At 41.8% G+C, this 23,516-nt stretch overlaps 1 protein-coding gene across 1 annotated transcript in view; it reads right to left on the bottom strand.

The window, feature by feature from the left end:
* LOC140481688 (short transient receptor potential channel 6-like) overlaps positions 1 to 21,420 on the bottom strand; it is a 131,292-nt gene extending 109,872 nt beyond the window's left edge. Inside the window, exons 1-2 of the mRNA XM_072578260.1 lie at positions 21,338 to 21,420; positions 20,577 to 20,947 (exon numbers count right to left, since the gene is read on the bottom strand). Coding sequence (XP_072434361.1) covers positions 20,577 to 20,707 — 131 coding nt within the window. The 5' untranslated portion in view covers positions 20,708 to 20,947; positions 21,338 to 21,420. The remainder of the gene's footprint in view (positions 1 to 20,576; positions 20,948 to 21,337) is intronic.
* Positions 21,421 to 23,516: the final 2,096 nt, after the last annotated feature.

The raw sequence follows: 23,516 nt of genomic DNA, 5'->3' as shown, positions 1-23,516 counted from the left end.
ATTCAGAAAACCAACCTCTCAACGTCATATTTGTAAATCTCCCTTTATTACACTTAGTTACTGATAACTGAGCAGTTTTTTAAAAAATATTCTCTGCATCTAGCTCTCTAAAAGGTACAAATGGCTTAAATTTCTGGCTTCTACAGCTGACACTGCCTTCAGTGATATACTTTCACTTCAAGCAAATTATGGATTTTTCATATTTTGAATCAAAGTACTATCAATTTCTCCTCATTTCGTTTTCTCATATTTAATTATGATTGAATGAGGTACTCAAATTTTAAAAAGTACAATCAATCTGCTGTGAGATTAACAGTATTGCCATGCTTTGTTCGCTGTATTGAAGTAATTAAAATGAAGTTTCTGCAGTGAAAATAAATGATTCTCAAAGTGATGTGTGATTTTACATGATTCTGTAATGGATTCCAGTGGAGATACCAAAGGAAACACAGCCGGAGGTTTGACAGTGTTAATGTGTACATCAATCCCATCTTCCTTTTATATCTGAATGTTGGGACTGTTCAATGGCACCCAATATATGGCACGATATTTCATAAGTAAAAATACCTTAATCATTTTTTAATTCCAACTGTCCTGCATTTTGAATGGCAGATTTCACAAGCTTATTCAATTTTAAATTGTCTGTTTAATTTCTGGGAAAATCAAATACAGAAGGCCTCTCTGACTTACTTCAAATTAGGATTATTATAAAGAGGAGATGTCCAAGTGAAGATGCTTTTTGAGCAAGGTGTGAAGTTGTTAAAGGCAAGGGAAAGAGAGAAAAAGATAATAATTGAAATAACTCCACAGAGTTATCTAGTCTCCAAGTCACTATTAATTTACACATGAACAGCCCTTGACTTTAGTGTTGCTTCATTCAGAGTCAGCTATCAGAGGGTCAGCATCTCTGACACTCCCCTTTGATGGCAGCAATCTACAGACACAAATGATTGGAAGGATTAGAAGAATGAGGGGGGATCTGACTGAAATTTACAGAATACTGAATGGCCTGGATATTGGGAAGATGTTTCCATTGGCAGGAGAGACAAGGATCTGAGAGCACAGTCATAGCGTAAAGAGAAGATCCTTTATAACAGAGATAAGGAGAAACTTCTTCAGCCAGACAGTGATGAATCTGTGGAACTCACTGCCACAGAAGGCTGTGGAGGCCGGGACATTGAGTGTATTTAAGACCAAGATAGATAGGTTCTTGATTGTCAAGGGGATCAAAGGTTACAGGGAGAAAGCGGGAGAACAGGGTTGAGAAACTTATCAGCCATTTTCGAATGGTGGAGCAGACTCAATGGGCTGAATAGCCTCATTCCTGCTCCTATCTCTTACGGTGTTAAGGATTGGTTCCATTTTATCCATTCCTATTTGTTCCATCCAAGCACGTTTTCCTTTACACAAAACCATGTCAACCCTGCCTGACTGTTAAGATGTTTTTAAATGTCTTGATCCTATCTTTCTTTTTAAGAATAGATTCAAGCATTTTCTCAATATTGAATGTTAGGTCAAGTAGCCTGTAGTTTCCTGCTTCACCTCCCCCTCCCCCCTGCTCCACCCTCACCACTTCCTTATACAGATGTGCTACATTTGTAGTTTTCCAAATCTTCTGGGATGTTTTCAGTAATGAAAACTTATAACCTAATGCATCCAGTATTTCTTTAGTCACTTCTGTTCAAACCATGGGATGCAGACGATCAGGTCCTCAGGATTGGTCATGCTCAGGGGGAGGCAATGGTGTAGTGACATTGTCACTGAACTCTTAAATGTTACAATTGTACCAGCCTCCACCACTTCCTCAGGCAGCTCATTCCGTACACGTACCACCTTCTGCGTATCCCTTTTATATCTTTCCCCTCTCACCCTAAACCTATGCCCTCTGGTTCTGGACTCCCAACTCCAGGGAAAAGACTTTGCCTATTTACCCTATCCATGCCCCTCATAATTTTGTAAACCTCTATATACCTTTGTAAACCCCTCAGCCTCCGAAGCTCCAGGGAAAACAGCCCAGCCTGTTCAGCCTCTCCCTGTAGCTCAAATCCTCCAACCCTGGCAACATCCTTGTAAATCTTTTCTGAACCCTTTCAAGTTTCACAACATCTTTCCGATAGGAAGGAGACCAGAATTGCATGCAATATTCCAACAGTGGCCTAAACAATGTCCTGTACAGCCGTAACATGACCTCCCAACTCCTGTACTCAATACTCTGACCAATAAAAGAAAGCATATCAAACGCCTTCTTCACTATCCTATCTACCTGCAACTCCACTTTCAAGGAGCTATGAACCTGCACTCCAAGATCTCTTTATTCAGCAACACTCCCTAGGACCTTACCATTAAGTGTATAAGTCCTGCTAAGATTTGCTTTCCCAAAATGCAGCACCTCACATTTATCTGAATTAAACTCCATCTGCCACTCCTCAGCCCATTGGCCCATCTGGTGAAGCTCCTGTTTTAATCTGAGGTAACCCCCTTCACTGTCCACTACACCTCCAATTTTGGTGTCATCTGCAAACTTACTAATTATACCTTTTATGCTCACTTCCAAATCATTTATATAAATGACAAAAAGTAGAGGGCCCAGCACTGATCCTTGTGGCACTCCACTGGTCACAGGCCTCCAGTCTCCAGCAACAGGACTGAAGTCATGTGCCCCAAAAGATGCCACTCCCCTAGCCAAGCTGTTCCATTATAGCTACAACACTGACATCTACCCAACAGTTTGAAAAATTACTAAGATGTGCTGTACACAAAAAGCAGGATAAATCTAACCTGGCCAATTACTGCCCCATCAGTCTCCTCTCGATCAACAAAAAAGTGATGGAAGGTGTCATTGACAGTGCTGTCAAGCAGCACCTGCTCAGCAATAACCTGCTCAGTGACACCCAGTTTGGGTTCCACCAGGGTCACCCAGCTCCTGGCCACAATACAGCTTTGGGTCAAATTTGACCCCAGATCCAGAGCAACATCGTTGACTCTCGATTCCCTCTGAAATGGCCGAGGAAACCGTTCAGTTCAAGGGCAGCTGGGATTGGGCAGTAAATGCTGGCCAAACAGTGACACCCACATCCCAGGAGTGAAGAAAAAGAAGCACTCTCAATGCTGAAAGAAATTAGTTTTTCGTATTGAACTAAGTTTTCATTGACACCTTTATAATGATAAGACAATTCTGCACTCTGCATGGAAAATCTTAATTGTTTTTCGGATTATAATGACACTATTTAAAACTTATTGCTTTTGTCAAATGAAAAGACAACCTCTCAATACATGCATTTAACATACCTGATGGCTATCTTCATAAAGGATATGAATACTGAAAAACTGAATGCTTGTCTTTTAAGCATTCCCAAATTATATACATTCAAAGCAAAATTCCTTAATCTGTTCATGCAATGTCCACCATTCCTCTCTCGGAGCAGAGAGGTCAGTGAGAGAGTTTCCAATTTCTGATACTGTTCAACCACTGATTCCTCAAATGGTGTTGCCAATTTTGTGCAAAATTAAGCCACAGTCAGTGCCAAAGTACAAAGTGAATGATGTCTAAACACTGTTACAATCAGCAAACAAACAGCCTTTCATGCGATTGGATTGAATTTGTGAGCATTATTTCATAAGATACACCGACCTGACACATAGGAAAGAAACAGGGAAATCATTCTGATTATCAGGTAGCCAAGATAACATATAAATATAGATGTTAATGTAATCTGTCCTCAATTATTTTCCTCTGCACAATATAGCCTGCACAATAGAGAGATGAGACTTTATTATTCTTCATCTTGTAACTTGCAATATTGCTGATTTTCCTCATAAATGTATACTAAAATTCAACTTGCAAGTGTTTCTACTCCGCCTTTTGTCAAAACAGACTTATCCTGCCCCTTGGGTGCACAGTCATGCAGGTGAATTAACATTGTGGTATTAATGAGTTTACTTCATACATTTTCATCCTACATGATTTTGAAAACGGGAATGACAGGAAGCTAGCCAGTAAGAAGGAACTTACTATAAAATGTGGTATTCCCATGGTCAGTGTTTATCTGGCTTCAATGGCAACATTTTAGTAACCAAACTGCAGAGCACACAAGCTTTAGTCAATAAGGACCAGCAAGTATTTTGTACTTTACAAACCAGGTGCTAACATTTGTTAGCTTCCCTGAAATTCAAAATTCTCTCCTGAACTTCAATTTCAGTATTGAACAAGTTCAGAATGCACTTAAACAGCCAAGTGAAATTGGAAGAGATCCACGCTTAGTCACAGATTTAATGATCAAAATCTCTAACCGATGCAGAGCAACCACCAATTAATTAGATTTGTAATTACACAGTTAATTCCAACTAGAATCAAAACTGGAGGCTGTGCTCATTCCACACCCTGAGTACTGAATACAGGTCTTTGTGTGGAATCCCTTGTCCTATATCAGCAATGTGGAGTTGGGATGCAATTACAGCTCAGTGATCCTGACCTTTTTACAATTCCAAACGCTGCCGTACCTTTCCCAGAAGAAAAAGGGAGAAATAAAAATAAATTCCTACAGCTTTGACAATCACTCAACCCCCTTCAGTCTCACCCACCCCACACACTCCCAATGCCTCACCCATGACAACACATGCAACTAATGCCTAATTCTACCCACCACTCTTTTCCCTTACGGTGATAAATCATTGAGTGTCTCAGATGAGTGCAGGTCTAATGAAACTCAAGCAACTCAATGCGAACCAGCACAAAGCAGCCTGTTTAATCCTATTCATCACCTTCAATATTTACTCCATTCACCACCAATATATAGTACTGGCAATATCCATTTACAAAATGGGCTGTGCCAACTCATCAAGATTACTTCAAGACCATCTTCCAAATCCACAAATACTACCATTTAGAAAGGCAAAGCCTGGAGACATATGCTTACACTACCATCTGCAAGCTTTCCTCCAAGCCACATGAGACTTGGAGCTCTGACAGAGTCCCTGCTCAAAGTCTGGGATATCTCTGTGAATGTACTTACACCAAATGGACTACAGTACTTCAGCTGACCATACCCTCTGAAGGGTGATAAATGGTGACCTAGCCAGCAACACTCCCATTTGGCAAATTAAAGAGTTATAAATGACAGTGTTTCTACTCAAGAGTGTAGTACTCATTGGAATTTAAACAATAGACCTGTTAGATTTTTCTGCATATATGTATCTTTTCTTTCATGTGCGTGTATACTTTTTTAATTCCTTCTTGGGATAGTGGCATCACTGTCTAGGTCAGTATTCATTACCCATCCCCACACCCACAGTGCTGCTAATATGGATGGAATTGCAGATGAGGTTAAAACACTCCAGCACACTGTTGACTTAGTCTTTGTGGATTTTGGAACAGGCTTTAGGAAGTCAGGAGGTGACTCACTTGTTGCAGATTTCCCAGCCTCTGACCCACTCATAGCCACAGCTGCTTTATGGTTCATTCTGTTCTATTTATGGTCAATGGTAAGCCATGTATTGAGCTTTCTAGACACTTCTTCCCACATTAGAACTTTTGGACAACTACTGACAGACCTCAACAAATTCAACAGCTCCAGGGGATCTATGTGCATAAATGGTACGATCTTCTCTACAGTTAACTGTCTCAAAGGCACTTCACTCCCCTCTCAATCCCAAGGTATCTGGGAACCACATCCTCAGGGTTACCTCAGCTCTCAGCATACCCTGGCTATCCAAAAGAAATGCCCTAAACAGACATGCTTTGACTTGGTTTCATCTCAACACTCTAGGGATTTCATTCTATTACATTTCAATAGAGGAGGCTGGTGAAATGGCCAGCTGCCCCCAAGGATATGTGCATCTCCAATTCCACCCCCCACCCCCCACCCCCCACCTTCCTCCCCCCCAGTAAAATGAGAGAGAGAGAGACCAGGTTCAGGGTTGGTTTTGAGATTCTAGATTTCACCACGATAGAGAAGGTCTCGAACCTGGTAAAAATCAGGACAACACTCGAACACAGAAGACAATGCAGCAGAAAACTAAGGGGGCACTTTTAATATCTGAATTATCAAGAACACCTTGAGATATTCAGCCCAAAACAAAGCCCACTGAGAAAGAAAAGTGACCTTAGAGTGGTATCAGATACTCCAGGCAATAGAAACAATAAATCCAAACATTACTTTCAAGTAAATTACAAGAATAGAACAAAGTGACAAATTTTAATCAGTAAAACTTACATTTACGGCTGATAATGAAAAATGTGTCTTTATCCAATGCAATAAATCATTCTTTTATGTGATGATGTAAATGTGTAATTAGTCAGCTGTCCTATTACATCTCTCACCGTTTATATTTTCAAGATTTCCTTTAACTTAAAGACCTACAACAGCCTTAAAGGATAATTCCAACAATATGTGTTTGGGGTAGCATCAATTCCTTGATCTTTTCAGAAGTTTAATTGCTTTTGTCATTCCTAATAACTTTATTGGTGAATGAAGTTTATTTAAGCACATGATTTACAAACTCCCTTGTCCTTCTAGAATTTGGGCATTCTCCTCAAACATTGTTGACCTGACATTGAGGATTAATGATGAACTAACAAACTGGGTCTGGTAGACAGACTCCTGAACATCATGAACCTCTCCCAGTCATCGTGGTCTGTTTATGGCTGATATCTGTCTGTCTTCCGATACATCTGAGTGTCATGTTTCTCTCGGCACCTGTATTCATCCTGTGGATATATTAGTAGGCAGTGTTTAGATAGTGATGATTGAAAATGCTACAGAGACTATTCAAATGTTTCACTCCTTCCTCTCTCATTATCACTTCAGCAGCAGCATCTTTCATAAAGACTCATTCAAAGTGCTCAGTGAGTACCTGAGGCATGCCCCCAACATGATGTGCAAATCCTCTGATGGTCACTTGTTGGTTACATGCTTCCTGCTATTACCTTCTGCTACATCAACTGCCAATTGAAAACCTCTAGATTCTATTTGTTATTAGTTGCTGGTCTCTTCTCACTCTCTTTGTTTCATTTATTTCCTTTTCCACTTTCCTTGTGAATGTTTTTTTTCAGTCTGGATGTCACTTACATTATTAATCTGACATCTATTATGTATGTCTGTTAACTGTTGCATCTTATTGTCCTTTCTGCCATCAGCCAGAAAGATTGTGCTTTCCTTGTCCCACTTTTCTCACTCACCTGTACCTTCTCTGTACTCAAACTAAAACCTCTTTAAAGGCAATTCAGAGTTCAGCCTTGCCTCCAGTCTTTGACTTGGATTTCCCAGAGTTAAATCTCTTCTCAACATCCTGAAATTGGTTCTCCTCCAGTTGAGTGTTTTCACTCTAGAATGTTCTTTTCCATAGCTAACCTAAACCCCAGTATGCTACAATCACTCGTGTCCTTAATGAACCTTTGTGCCAATTGGTGTATACTATGTATTTCAATTCTCAGAAACTTTACAAACCAATTCATTTCCTAATTGAAATAGAAGGATGGGAAGATGCTAGTTTTTAAATTTTGATCAGGCTTCATGATGAATATTTCACGCCTGCCAACTGACATCCGCAAAAGGACAAGAATCGTGTTCTATCTACAACTCTATACAAAAGTATGGTGGCCTTTGAGGCTGGTTAAAGATTTATGAAGAAAGGATTTGCAGTGATTATTAATATTTAGATACCGTGTTTATGTAAAAACCTGCCTGAAATAGTTCTCCCTGCAATACTTTATTTCTGTTGATATTAAGGTTGATTTCCTACTGTTAGATGCCCCAAGGGTTTATCTGTTAAAGAATTCCAGTAAATGCAACTGAGAAATACCTAAAACATTTTCTCCCAGTGTGACACAGAACAAGTAATAAGAAATTCCAATTGTGTTTAGACTCATTCAAAAGCAGGATATTCCAGCTAAAACTAGAATGATAAAGATCTGATTCATCAGAAAAAGTACAAAGTTGGATGTGATGCTTCCCAACTGATTTTTTTGGCTACGGCAAGTAATTAAGCTGTGATAATTTGGGTGGAAAATGCTGTGTTTACACAAAGACATTGGTGAGACCAGTCTTGGATTATTGCATGCAGTAAGAAGGGCGTTGTTAAACTTGAAAAGGGTTCAGAAAAGATTTACATGGATATTGCCAGGGTTGGAGGATTTGAGCTATAGGGAGAGGCTGAACAGGCTGGGGCTGTTTTCCCTGGAGTGTCAGAGGCTGAGGGGTGACTTTATAGAGGTTTATAAAATCATGAGGGTCATGGAAAGGGCAAATAGACAAGGTCTTTTCGCTGGGGTGGGGGTGTCCAGAACTAGAGGGCATAGGTTTAGGGTGAGAGGGGGAAGATTTAAAAGGGACCTTAAGGGGCAATTTCCATGCAAAGGGTGGTATGTGTATGGAATGAGCTGCCAGAGGATGTGGTGGAGGCTGGTACAATTACAGCATTTAAAAAGTATCTGGATGGGTATATGAATAGGAAGGGTTTAGAGGGATATGGTCCAAGTGCTGGCAAATGGGACTAGATTAGTTTAGGATATCTGGTCGGCATGGATGGGTTGGAACAAAGGGTCAGTTTCCATGCTGTAGATCTCTGTGACTCTGTGATGGTATGACCAGTCATGTGGATGTTAATTTGGTGAAGCATTCTATGTAGGGGAGCAGATTAACGCAAAGCAGGAGGAGGTTGTTCAGTGACATTATTTAAAAGACGTCATTTTCTTTTCTTCCCCTGTCTGTTTCCTGTCCCAGGCAGACTGATTAAAAGTCTGGAGCTTTGTCAGGTTAAGGAGATGGCAGTAGTACAGGTTTAGTTGCAGCTACAGAGAAAGTGGTTCTAATGAAGGATGGGGGATGATCCAGATTGCTGGAAACAGACTCGGCTCTGACTGTGGTTCGCTGGTATTGGGAAATCCAATAATGATTGGGGAGGTTCGGGGCAGGGTTAGAGGTGAGCAAACAGTTAATGCCAATTCTTGGACAGTCTGTTGTACTGAGAGAAAAGGTTCCTTCCCTCTCCCTGAACATAAATACTGCTGGGAAAGGCATTAACAATACACTCAATATGTTCATGATTTGGAGATGCCGGTGTTGGACTGGGGTGTACAAAGTTAAAAATCACACAACACCAGGTTATAGTCCAACAGGTTTAACTGGAAGCACACTAGCTTTCGGAGCGTCGCTCCATCAGGAGCCCTCCACTATCACCTGATGAAGGAGCGTCACTCCGAAAGCTAGTGTGCTCCCAATTAGACCTGTTGGACTATAACCTGGTGTGGTGTGATTTTTAACTCAATATATTCAGTTCCTTTCACCGAGGTCTCGAAACCCAAATGATCAGGAAATAAATCGAATGCACTTGTGAAGTGCTAGCTCCATTATCATAATTAAATGGTCAGACAATACCACATGAACATATTGATCATCAATCCTCAGCTCAAACAGCAGATCAAAGACAGGCTGGCTTTCCATTAACCTGTGACCTCATACCTCTTACCCATTCCACCCATTTGTAAGAGTAACAATTCAGCCAGTTTGTCTCCCGTGGGATATGATGGTGTTTCAATTTAATCACAGTGGTACAAACAGATTACAAGTCAAATGCAATATACATTCGAGTCAATGATAGAATGCAATGAGAAACCTTTTCATATAATTTAAAACCTGCTCTTCAGACTACAGAAACACATCACCAGGCAACATTCAGTTGTTTGTTTCATTTCCATTTTTAACTAACTTGAAGTAGATCAGTACAGTAAATCATCCTGTGATATCCAGCAGCTAAAACAAGCCTGTCCTAACGCACAGAAAACAATCACTCAATAAAATGAATTGATTACTTGACTGAAGATTCCACTTTCAACTGACAGCACTTCAAACAATTCTTTTCAGAGAAATCATAGAATCTCTGCAACGTGGAAGCAAGCCATTTGGGCCATTAGGTCCACACCAACCCTGGATTTGTTTAAAAATCCAGGCAATGATTTTCACTCAGCAGTTATTGACTGTTTATTTGTGTTGTTGTTGTTGTTTCCATATTATGCAAACTTTTTTTCTGTTTTTCCCTCTTTACAATTTTCTCCCTTTCTTCCCAGAAGGCTGGCACTTGTGTTCAGGATAACAGTCCTTGACTTGTCTGGACTTGTCCTACCTGCCTATCTTCTTTTCCACCTATCCACTCCACCCTCTCCTCCTTGACCTATCACCTTCATCTCCTCCCCCACTCACCCATTGTACTCTATGCTACTCTCTCCTCACCCCCACCCTCCTCTAGCTTATCTCTCCACGCTTCAGGCTCACTGCCTTATTCCTGATGAAGGGCTTTTGCCCGAAACGTCGATTTCGCTGCTCGTTGGATGCTGCCTGAACTGCTGTGCTCTTCCAGCACCACTAATCCAGTATTTGGTTTTCAGCATCTGCAGTCATTGTTTTTACCTTCAGGATAACAGCGCCCAGTTTCCATTCCATACCTCACCCAGTCTCACTGTGTGTCTCGATCTAGACTGCAAGTGTCAGTATTGGGGGCGGAATACCATAGCTAAGCCTGATCTTCACCTAACACAATGTCTTCACAGATGATCAAAATAGGCATCAGAAGAGGGAATTCTGGCTGACCTTTGGTGCTAGAATCAGAAACAACCAGAACAATTAATACATGTAGTTCAGGCTGAAGACACTGACTGAGTCTGGAAAAGAAGCTTCTTGTTATGGGTCATCACACACAAGTGCTCCATTTCCCTCGTGCATAATGCACTTTCTTTGATCGTGTTTTCTTAGACAGATATTTTGAGCAATTCAGGAAAGGTTACCCTGTGCATTCTGGCCTTAAAAAGATCTTAAGTGTTTTGTCCCCAGGCAATTACTCTGTTGGACAATGTTCACTGCAAAGCTGATTTTTAAAATATCACCATTAAGCAGAAACATTTGTCTTAATAGTGTATCTTCTTCTGATTAAATTTAATCTCAACTCTAATCTCGAACCCTGTTTCTAATTGGAGGCCTGTTTTAGGAGTAAAACACAAAGTCTTCAGTCACTGAAATCTGATTAGTTGAAACAAACCAGATATAAATTCATAATCCTGTTTAGAAACTTGTGACAACATGTAATAAATTATATACAATATAATATTTGCTTGAAATGTACTGACGCAAACGTGTGCACCAATGGTCAGTTTCATGTACCATTCAAACATCTGCTTATTTAGATTGTTCACTATTGGTAAGGCAGTTCATGTCTTGCCAGATGCTGTAATTTTTTCTATAAAGTTATTCTCATTTAGCATTAATGTGTTTCATCAGTCTTCTCAGCAGAACTTCAAAGATAACTAATCTAATCTAATCTAATATGCCTATTATTAAATATAAGAAGAGAGTTTTAGACAAGTGTGATAAGTTAGGAGGAGTAAGGTCAGGATCCATTCTGAGGTCTTCTCTAAATTGTGGTATTGTTTTTTTTGATTGTTAAAAATGTTGGCACGTAGCTAATATTTTGTCATAGCATCAATGGGAAAAGCAGCCAAAAACAAACCAGATAATCCAAAGTCTAAATATCATTGGGCTACAGTAAACCCATGAGCTTAGCCATTAAGGACATTGGTTAGGCCACTGTTGGAATATTGCGTGCAATTCTGGTCTCCTTCCTATCAGAAAGATGTTGTAAAACTTGAAAGGGTTCAGAGAAGATTTACAGGGATGTTGCCAGGGTTGGAGGATCTGAGCTATAGGGAGAGGCTGAACAGGCTGGGTCTGTTTTCCCTGCAGTGTCGGAGGCTGAGGGGTGACTTTATAGAGTTTAACAAAATCATGAGAGGCATGGATAGGATAAATAGACAGAGTCTTTTCCCTGGGGTCAGGGAGTCCAGAACTAGCAGGCATAGGTTTCAGGTGAGAGGGGAAAGATATAAAAGAGACCTAAGGGGCAACTCTTTCATGCAGAGGGTGGTACGTGTATGGAATGAGCTGCCAGAGGAAGTGGTGGAAGCTAGTACAATTACAACATTTAAGAGGCATTTGGATGGATATATGAATAGGAAGGATTTGGAGGGATATGAGCCAAGTACTGATTGGTGGGACTAGATTGGGTCTGTTTCCGTGCTGTACATCTCTGTGACTCTATGACTCTACGATTACTGTTACTTAATTTTCATCAATATTGATCATTGTGGATTAATTATTCTAACCAGAGTTGTGTAGTAATTGCATCTTGCATGTAAATGCTACTTGAACAGGATTTGCAACATATGGATTGCTTTGGAGCACAGCTGACTACTACGAATCAATAAAGGCAGCACGATGGCTCAATGGTTAGCACTGCTGCCTCATTACACCAGGGATCTGGGTTCGATTCCAGCCTCAGGTAACTGCCTGTGTGGAGTTTGCACATTCTCCCTGTGTCTGTGTGCGTTTCCTCTGGGTGCTCTGATTTCCTCCCACAATCCAAAGATATACAGGTCAGGTGAATTGGCCATGGCAAATTGCCCATATAGTGTTCAGAGATGTATAGGTTAGGTGCATTAGTCAGGGGTAAATATAGGGTAGGGGAATGGGTCTGAGGGGGTTACTCTTTGGAGGGCTCAGAGTGTACTCGTTAGGCCAAAGGGCCTGTCTCCACTCAGTAGTGATTCTATGAAATATGAAAGTGCGATGGCTAAAGTGGATTGGTAGAGTTGCTGCAAGGAAATAATGCTAAAATGTTATTATATCACATTGCAATTGAATTAGGTTAAAGATTTTACCTTTTATTTAACTACTTTCAATAACAGCCAAGTAAAAGTTTTAAAGGACCATGTCTTCATTCATATTGTGAAATGGATTAGATTAAGATAATTCAGTAATGTGATGTTTACCATATTTCAGAATCTACTCTTTACATGTCGAACTGCATCAGGGCAAGACTCTGGTGGTAAGAATGCATTGCTAGGAAAACGGTGTTCTGATCCCAGCTGATGTCCTTACCCAAAATATTCAATCCCAGACAAGAACCTGGCTTAATAGATCATATTTTGATTTATTTTAGCTTAAATGCAGTGATCTCTCACTGAAACATAAGCTGTTACTGACATTGTTTTAACAACAGTTTACTAAAAAAAGGGAGAAAGTCGAATGAACCAACTGACAACATCAATTCAAAGGTGATTAAATACACAGCGTATAATCCTATTAATCCCAAAGTTGAAAAGTGTGGTGCTGAAAAAGCACAGCAGGTCAGACAGCATCCAAGGAGCAGGAATGATGAAGAGTTTATGCCCAAAATGTCAACTCTCCTGCTCCTCAGAAGCTGCCTAACCTGCTTTTCCAGCCCACATTTTTCGACTCTGACTCTCCAGCATCTGCAGTCCTCACTTTCTCCTCATCTCATTAATCCCAAAGCACTACTTATATAAAATTACAAAGAACCAACATTAGTATAGTATCCAAAACATAACTCCGGTACAGTACCCAAAACATCACTGTCCGTGTCTAATACCTCAGCAGGATTACGTCACTTGTGACTTAAACTTTTGGATCATAATACAGGTAGCTCTGGGAAGAAACCATCATACACAGGCTTATAAGTACAGTTACATGTAACCACTTTGTGGTTTTCTCCTACATTTCTGGGTCTAGGACTAAAACTAATTCCTCACTCTAAGGTGCCTTAGTTCACGATATATCCTCTCCTTCTCAGGAACATGGTCACCAAAGCTGTTTTATTACAAAGACTTCACAGGACTACACCACTCTAATTAAAAGCTGAAACCCAAAGTTCCTTTCTCAGCTGCGAATGTTTTTATTTAAGTGTAACAAAAACAAGATCTGGAAGTGACTAACAGACCATGAAGCCGGATTATTTACTTTGCTGGATTGTAAATAAACAGAAATCTATTAGCACTACACAAACCTATAAGTAGGTGCCACATTGGTTAGCACTGCTACCTCACAGCACCAGGGACCTGGGTTCAATTCCACCCTTTGGTGTGGGATTTGCATGTCCTCACAGTGTCTGCATGGGTTTCCTCTGGATGCTCCAGTTTCCTCCCACAATCCAAAGATGTGCAGGTTAGCCATGGGAAATACAGGGATAGGGTAGGGGGCTGAGTCTGGGTGGGGTAGGGTGGGGTGGATTTGATGGACTGAATTGCCTGCTTCCATACTGTAGGGATTCTATGATTCAAATGTACACAGTGAAATAAGGACTTTTACTAGTTTCTGTCACATGTCCAGGAGATCCAGTGAGCTGGTAGACCTGATGGAAAGGAGGAGGAGCCATGTTTGCCGCATTCAAGAGACAAGGTCAACAGGAGGGCATGCCATGAAGCTAAAAGCTGGTTAGAACATCTTCTACAGCAGCAATATGTGGAGCTGCCTCCAAGTCATGGAAGATCTCCTCTGGAGGACCATGGAAGAACTCCTCTAGAGGACCATGGAAGAACTCCTCTAGAGGACCATGGAAGATCTCCTCTAGAGGACCATTGAAGATCTCCTCTAGAGGACCATGGAAGATCTCCTCTGGAGGACCATGGAAGAACTCCTCTGGAGGACCATGGAAGAACTCCTCTGGAGGACCATGGAAGATCTCCTCTGGAGGACCATGGAAGATCTCCTCTGGAGGACCATGGAAGAACTCCTCTGGAGGACCATGGAAGAACTCCCCTGGAGGACCATGGAAGATCTCCTCTGGAGGACCATGGAAGATCTCCTCTAGAGGACCATGGAAGATCTCCTCTGGAGGACCATGGAAGAACTCCTCTGGAGGACCATGGAAGATCTCCTCTGGAGGACCATGGAAGAACTCCTCTGGAGGACCATGGAAGAACTCCTCTGGAGGACCATGGAAGATCTCCTCTGGAGGACCATGGAAGAACTCCTCTGGAGGACCATGGAAGATCTCCTCTGGAGGACCATGGAAGAACTCCTCTGCCAAAATGACCATCAGAAAACAATCATTGTACTGAAGATCTCAATGGTCACCTTGGAGTGGCCAGAGCAGGCTAAAAGAAAGTACACAGCATAGGAACTACACACCAACAGGGTTTGAATATTCTGGATGTTGTCATTGCATTTGACCTTGCAGCCATGAACAGCTTTGGCAATAAAATCTCACCACTTCATCAACCAAAACGGAGGCAGAGAGAGTCCCAAGTGGCAGACAAGTGATTGGAATTCTGTAATCAACAAGGTTATTCCTGGTGAAGAATGTACAGGCCAACATTAATTAGTGATCATGGGCCTGCTGCTCTTAGTCTTAATGGAGGCTCGACTTAAGGGAACAACAAATAAAGAAAAAGAGTAGATACAGCTCTGGGAGCGATACACAATCAGATGTCCTCACTCCCAGATCCTAACATCAGGTAGAAGTATGCATCAGGAAAACAGGAAAGGAGGACCTCCTGAAAACAGGATGCCACTTTGTAGGAGAAGCAAAAGATGATTCTAGGAAATTCCAACATAATTATTTGAAATTTCTAGGTATAGTTTGCATATAAAAATAATGTTTACTAATACATCTCCCCTTATTGAGATCTGACCAAGCAAGACTCAGTCTTACTACATTACATGGCAAGACATGTTCCTGCGTCACAATAAATATTTCTTCAACTTTGACACTCTTTCACTATCAAGTCAAAAATGGAGAGAGTGGATCAAGGAACACTTTATATTTAACCATAGTAAATGTAATTAGAATTAGAACAGCAAGTGACCTGGAGTTTAAAATCAGTGACCAGCAATAATTGGAATAGGTGGAAATGATTTTTCACTAGAATAATGGACATGAATATTTATTTGATGAAGAAAATCTGGTTAGAGTCAGAGTCTGGCCCAAAACATCCTGTCAGTCAAAAACAACCACCAAATATTCTAATCAAAACTAAAGGAACTGTGGCTGCTGGAAGTCAGAGAAAATAAAACAGGAATTGCTGGAAAAGCTCAGCAGGTCTGGCAGCATCTGTGGAGAGAAATCAGGGTTAACCTTTCAGGTCACTTAACCCAAACATTAACTCTGATTTCTCTCCACGGATGCTGCCAGACCTGCTGAGTTTTTCCATCAATTCCTGTTTTGGTATCTAACTACTGTAATCCATTTTCCTGCATGTGTGTCTTGGCATCACAAGTACACAGCTAAATAATTCTTAAATATTGAGGGTTTCTGTCTCTTCCAACATCTACAGGCAGTAACTTCCAGACTGCCACCACGTTCTGAGTGAAAATGTTTTTTCTCACATTGATTTTAACTGGTAGAAGGTTGAGAGGCAATGTTCCCTGGTCATTGATGCCTCCATCAAAGTGGAAAGTTTCTTCCTGCCTATGCCCCTCTCTCCCTCTTCTGTTCTGCTTGAAGGAAAACAATCCCAGTTCCAGTCTCTCTTCATAGTTAAAATTCACCAGCCCAAGCATTTTTCCAAGTGGCAGAGCAGATGGTTTCAGTTAGAGTTTGTCCTCTCTGCCCATTCTCTCTCTTTCCTGTTTGTGTTCCTCTTTCTTCACCCAGCCTCAGCGTGGATGCAGTGAGCCATCCTCCCAGCCCATCGTGGGAGTCTTTCAGTGGCCGGTGATGATCCCTCGGCCTGGCATCCCAGGGGACAGACAGCAGTGAGTGAGGCCAGCTGGAATGTTCCAGAGACAGGAGATCAGGGGAGGAAGCTTCCGCACCGATAGCATCACGGCCATATGTGGGGAGAGCGAGTGGTGAGGGAGGTCCCCTGGTATCTGCAGTAGCATCAAGAACAGTTTTCCGGAGAACGAGCTAAGCAGAAGAAATTGGGGCGCCAACAAGCACTCATTTAACTTATACCTTTATTTTTCTAATGTACATAAAGAAGGATTTTAGTGTTTACTATTACCTTATTTATTTACTTTACTACTTATTCAATGAGAGACTGTAATGCTTAACATTTTAAACTTTGCTTCTTTTATTACTTTGTAACTGAGTTTTTTTTAACCTTGGGACCTTTGTACCTAAGATGGGGCCATGTGGTGTCATGAGTCACTTGTCACTATACTCCTGTACTTCAGTACACATGACAAAAAAATCTGGTCATCTCCACTGCATCTTCTTCAGTTCAGAACTGCACACAGTTCCCAGATAATGGCCTAACCAACATTTTCTACAGTTCCAGCATCATCTCCCTGATCTTATATCTTGATTAATAAAGGCCAATATCCCCTATGCCTTCTTCATCATTCCATCCGCCTGCCCTGACACCTTAAGGGACCAGTGTACATGCACACCAAAGTGCCTCTGATTGTCGGTGCTTTTTAGGGTCCTACGGTTCATCACATATTCCCTCACCTTGTTTGTCCCACCCAAATGCATCGCCTCACAATTATCCAGATTGAATTCCATTTGCCACTGATACGTCCATCTGACCAGCCTGTATATTTTCACTTTAATCTAAGGCTATCCTCCTCACTATTTACTACCACCACTAATTTTTGTATGGTTTACAAACAAATCAACATTCCTGCATTCAAGTCGAAATGATTTACATAAAGCACATAAGATCAAGGGCCCCAACACTGATCCCTGTGAGTCACAGACTTGCAGTTAAAAAAACCTGAAACACCTATTAAGCATCACCCTCTGTTTCCTGCCACTCAGCCAATCGCGGATCCAAATTGTCAGATTTCCTTGGATCTTACCTTTGCTAATAGCACCCCATGCAGGACCTTATAAAAGTCTTGCTGAAGTCTAAGTTGAATACATCAAAAGCATTGGTCTCATCTACACACCTGGCCACCTCTTTGAAAAGTTCAGTCAACTTGGTCAAACATGACCTGCCCCTAACAAAACTATGCTGACCGGTCTGGATTAACCCCTGCCTCTTCAAACGCAGATTAATTCTGTCCCTCAGAATTGATTCCAATAGTATCCTTCAGTGAAACTATCCTTTCTTGAATGAGTGCCACATTGCCAGTCTTAGAGATAGAGCGTATTGCTTTGCAAAAGCACATTTAAACCCCAATCACTATTACTTAGCTCTGAGCCATCCCCATATTTGATCAAGTCCTATCCGGAACAGTTTATTACCCAGACACAGCTTTGTTTAGGTTCTTTGAGAAGCAGTAGGATGGAGATCATTAATAGGACTCGGGCAAATGCACAATTATTGCAGTGTAGAAGCAAGTTACTGCAGATGCTGGAAAGGTCGTCTAGATTCAAATCGTTAGTTTGCTTTCTCTCTATCCACCCTGCCTGACCTGTGATTTCTTGTTTTCAGGTTTATTGCAGTGTTTCATAAAGTGTTACATTTGGAGGCAGATGATCATGTCCTTAGACTAAGCCTCAGTATAGAGAGGCACAGGAAAGTGTTCCCCTTTTCCATGTGAACTTGTACTATTGCAGAAAAAAGAACTTTAAGTATTCCAATTTAAATTGCTGCAGAAATGTGTGAATTGGCCTTTATTCTGCCCAGGGGTCACCCAGTTCGCTGGACATAACAATACAGACAGGAAGCTATTAAACTCTAGTCACGAGCAGCTAGGACCAACTTTCTGCAGGTCAAAAATCTAGAATGGTAACCTTTAGCGTCGAGAGTCCTATAGCACGGAGACAGACCCTTTGGCCCAAACTGGTCCATGCTGACCAAACTGTCCATCCACACTAACCCCATTTCCCTGCCCTTGGCCCACATCCTTCTAACCCTTCCCTATCCACGTATTTGTCCAAATGCCTTTTAAATGTTGTTAATGTACCCGCCTCAATCACTTCCGCTGGCAGCTCATTCCATCTGTGTACCACCCTCTGTATAAAAACATTACCCCTCAGGTTCCCTTCTGTTCTTTTCCCTCTGACCTTAAACTGATGCCCTCTAGTCCTCGATTCCCCAACCCTGGGAAAAAGACTAAGTGTGTTCACCCTATCCATGCCTCTCATGATCTTATACACCTCTATAAGATCCCCCCTCAATCTCCTACATTCTAAAGAAAAAGTCCTAGCTTGTCCAACCTCTCCCTGTAACTCAGTCCATTGAAATAAGTGTCAAATGCAGAATAAGTTCAGAATAGAAGAACAGGATTCTATAATCCTTTCTGTAACTGACAAAAATAGCCTTCCTTCCAAAATAATCCAGACGATCTTCGTGAAACTATCAGCCACCTCCACCGTAAACTTTATCGACCAATCTGTTCAACTTCAAGGTGGAGGTGTCAGAAATAACAGACGTTTGGTGTTGAAGGTTCCCAGCGGCAAGTGACTGTCGCTGAGTTTAAACGAAGGTGAGGAGGTGCTGGGCTTGGGCTGGGTGGTGGGAGTACAAGGTCAGGACTGAGACAACTCCGAAAGCTGCGGATATCAAATAAACCTCGGGGGGGGGGGGGGGGGGGGCTGCCTGAACTGCTGTGCTTTTGCAGCACCACTCTAATCTTGACTCAAATAAACCTGAATGGACTATGATTTGGAGATGCCGGTGTTGGACTGGGGTGTACAAAGTTAAAAATCACACAACACCAGGTTATAGTCCAACAGGTTTAATTGGAAGCACACTAGCTTTCGGAGCGACGCTCCTTCATCAGGTGATAGTGGAGGGCTCAATCCTAACACAGAATTTAACACAATAACACAAAAATTTGCAGTGTGATGTAACTGAAATTATACATTGAAAAATTAATTGTCTGTTAAGCCTTTCATCTGTTAGAATACAGTGATAGTTTCACTTCTTTCATGTGTAAATCACAAAACCCTTTTTTTTAAAAGTTGCATTCTCGGGTTAGCTGTTAACAATGGTGATAGTTAGACAATATGTTGAAGGTGTTAGCCCCCTGTATTCTCTGTCTATGACCTGATGTTTAGATTGATTCTAATCTAAAAAGTGAACACTTTCAACATATTGTCTAACTATCACCATTGTTAACAGCTAACCTGAGAATGCAACTTTTAAAAAAAAGGGTTTTGTGATTTACACATGAAAGAAGCGAAACTATCACTGTATTCTAACAGATGAAAGGCTTAACAGACAATTAATTTTTCAATGTATAATTTCAGTTACATCACACTGTAAATTTTTGCTATAAATTCTGTGTTACGATCGAGCCCTCCACTATCACCTGATGATGGAGCATCGCTCCGAAAGCTAGTGTGCTTCCAATTAAACCTGTTGGACTATAACCTGGTGTTGTCTGACTTTAAACAAAAAGATAGCGGCATGGAGAGAGAGAGTGTGTTTGTGAAACAATGAACTCCGCGGAAGAAGGTGAACTCTGTAAATTCCGCTGACTTTACGGATCTATCAGTTCCCCAATATTTAAACGCGCTGTTACTGATATAACGGAGCCACATGTTCACCATACAGCAACATAAATATCAGTCAGTATTTCAAATACTGTCCATAGAAGTCACATTCTAAAGACAACCACAAAATCGCGGACACCCCACAACAACAATGAGCAACTTTCCAGTGATTTCCTTAAGTATTAAATGTATGAACGGATCCAGACACAATTCCAACTTGAGCAGCACTGAGCAGCAGGGAGGTGCCAATGAGAGAACCGCTGGGGAGCTGTGCTGTGTGCTCTGCCTGACCCTGCTGTGCTTTTCCAGCACCACTCTCATCTCGAGCTGTGCTCTGTAAGGTAGGTCAGGGGAAATCTAGAGTATTAGGGTAGGGGAATGGGTCTGGCTAGGTTACTTACGAGCAGTAGTGCCCATACCGAGGGGTGTATGGTTCCTTGCTGCCGAGCCTCTTCATTGGGATAGAGCCTTCCTTTGCTGCTGTAGGCACGGAATTCCTGGCAGCCAGCCGCCTCTTCCCTTCACTCATCATCACTGCTCCACACTGCTCCCATTCCAATCACGGGGTTGCCTGTAAACTGGGATACCAGGTCACTTCAGACCAAAAAACCGCCTCCCTTCAAGTGACGCTTCAGATGCGTCAGGTTTACGATCAACTTCTCTGAGCGGCTGGAGCTGGAGGGACCAGGCGCTAGCCAAATTAAGTGACAGACAGTGTGGAGATCACAGCAACAGGGCAGCTCTGTGTGGATCGTCAGTGTTTAACAGGAGCCTACAGACAACAGAAATAAACCAGTCAGGTTCCAGCAGAGAACGCGGCCTTCATTAATCAAACATTTAACAAATTCATCTCTCCCGATCCTGATTCTCCGCGGAACTGTCAGGAGTATCAAACTGTAATATGGTAAATGTACACTCTGGGGTAGTCCTACAGCACGGCTTTTCCTTTGTATATTCCCATGCTACTGGAAACACCTCTGGTACAAATAGTTGGTGAACCCTGTGTCAGAGCTCGGCTCAGTGACAGGTCAAAGCTGTACACTCCCATCTCCTGCGTTTAACACGAACACTGAAACAGTTACTGGATGGAACAGACTCTGCCAGTGTTCCCAACAGCTCCTGAAAGGAAAGGTTAATCTTCTCGAAGTGCCCAGTGGCTAACCTTTCATTGATGTCTCAGTATGCCGTCCAGCCAGAGTAGTGCACTGCAATACCAGACACATCCCAACGAGACTGCTCTAGATCTCACCACACAGGGATATGATCACCTAATACAATAGCAATTGCAGGAAAAACTCCGCAGGTTTGGCAGCATCTTTAGAGAGAAATCAGAGTTAATGTTCAGTGCAGCAACCGTCCCCCAAAACAAACTGGACCCAAGACATTAACTCTAATTTCTCTCCACAGATGCTACCAGCCCTGCTGAGGGGTTCCACCAATTTCGGTTTTTCATTCTGATTTCCAGCATTTGCAGTTCTTTCAGTTTTTTTTCCTATGATCACCTATGTTTGGACACAGACATCCTCCAGTTGGATCAGTAGGAGGCCCTTGACAGAATATTACACACGAACAGGAGTCATGTGTTCTTCAAAATGGGATGTGGGGAATTCTCAATTAGATCTGACTGCTCTACACAAACTTCAGCTGCACAGTTTTGGTTAATGGTTGGAAATCCAAAAGTTTATCAATAAGTTCCAGAGCATACAGTGTTGCCATCTCCACTGTCCTGTTGTTAGGTTCTATCAACAGTCAGTCAGGAAGGATATGGTATACAAGGGATAAAAATCCTTGATCATAGAGACAGTAAGGTCAAAGTTTTCCTATAAATGAAGACAGAAATCACACAACACCAGGTTATTGTCCAACAGGTTTATTTGGAAGCACTAGTTTTTGGAGCACTGCTCCTTCATCAGGTGGTTGTGGAGCAGAACCATAAGACACAGAATTTATAGCAAAAGATTACAGTGTCATAGAACTGAAACAATATATTGAACAAACCTAGACTGCTGCTAATTCTAGGTTTATTCAATATATTGTTTCAGTTGCATGACACTGTAATCTTTTGCTATAAATTATGTGTCCTATGATCCTGTTTGAATTGGAATTAGCTTTATTGTCACGTGTACTCCCATGAGTACAGTGTAAAGTTCACAAGTTGCCACTTACTACATCATCTTGGGTGTAAAGGTACCTAAATACAGATTCGTCAGTACAAGTTCTCAGGGAAATAAATTAGAAAAATAAAGAAATAAAAGTTCTGAATAACAGTCCTTCCAACCCAGTCCACACCTGCTCCTAGCCTTTATTCCAAACCATGCCTTGACTCCACACCATGCTGGGCTTCACCTTGACACTGGAAGTCCACGCTGAGGCCACACTAAGGGACTACTGAGAGAGCGCCACATCGGTCTGTACAGGAGTCAGGTGAGGAATTGTGCTGTTGGATCTCCCTTTCCTACCTGAGATCAAACTTAGTCAGGAAGCTGCATTGTTTATTCAAACCCAGCCTCAGATAAAGAAAAGACAAGCAATGGTTTAGTCCAGGTTTATTCACACCAGCTCTGCAATGTAGGACTCTGGTCTCTATGGACTGCTCCAGGGCCATAAGCTAAACATGAACTGCTGCTGGAGGACCACCAGCTGAATAAAAGGTGCTCTTTAGTCTGACATTGGCCTGTTCTTCCAGTGAAAAGAGCAGTCAATGACCAGGGGTCACAGACTGGCATATTCCAGGGTTCAGGAACATGCATCATGCTTTGAGCAAATATCAGAAAGGCACAATGGGAAAGAACATCCAAGCCCTCATTGAGGAATGACTCATTAGACCTCAAGCTGGGAAACTAACTTGCGACATGGTGGCTCAGTGGTTAACACTGCAGCCTCACAGCACCAGGGTCCCAGGTTAGATTCCAGCCTCGGGTGACTGTTTGTGTGGAGTTCGCACATTCTCCCTGTGTCTGTGTGGATTTTCTCCGGGTGCTCTGGTTTCCTCCCACAATCCAAAGATGTGCAGGTCAGGTGAATTGGCCATTCTAAATTGTCCATAGTGTTAGGTGCATTAGTCAGAGGGAAATGGGTCTGGGTGGGTTACTCTTCGGAGGGTCAGTGTGGACTGGTTGGGCCGAAGGGCCTGTTTCCACACTGTTGGGAATCTAATCTATTTTCCTAGTTACCTTCATTGCTGGCGCTAGTGGTCATCAAGTAAAGGCCACTGTTGTTTCCATGGACCTCTGCTCAATGAGATCAGAGGACACAGTTTTTGTGAAAATACACACATGTTCTCAATGAGTTCAGTTGACTCAGCTCCTAATTCTGCTTCATTTATACATAGTCTTTCTACT

This window comes from Chiloscyllium punctatum, chromosome 9 (genome assembly GCF_047496795.1).
Source record: "Chiloscyllium punctatum isolate Juve2018m chromosome 9, sChiPun1.3, whole genome shotgun sequence".
Classification (NCBI taxonomy): Eukaryota; Metazoa; Chordata; class Chondrichthyes; order Orectolobiformes; family Hemiscylliidae; genus Chiloscyllium; species Chiloscyllium punctatum.
Note: the sequence above shows the minus strand (reverse complement) of the source record. Positions and strands in the feature narration are given on the sequence as shown.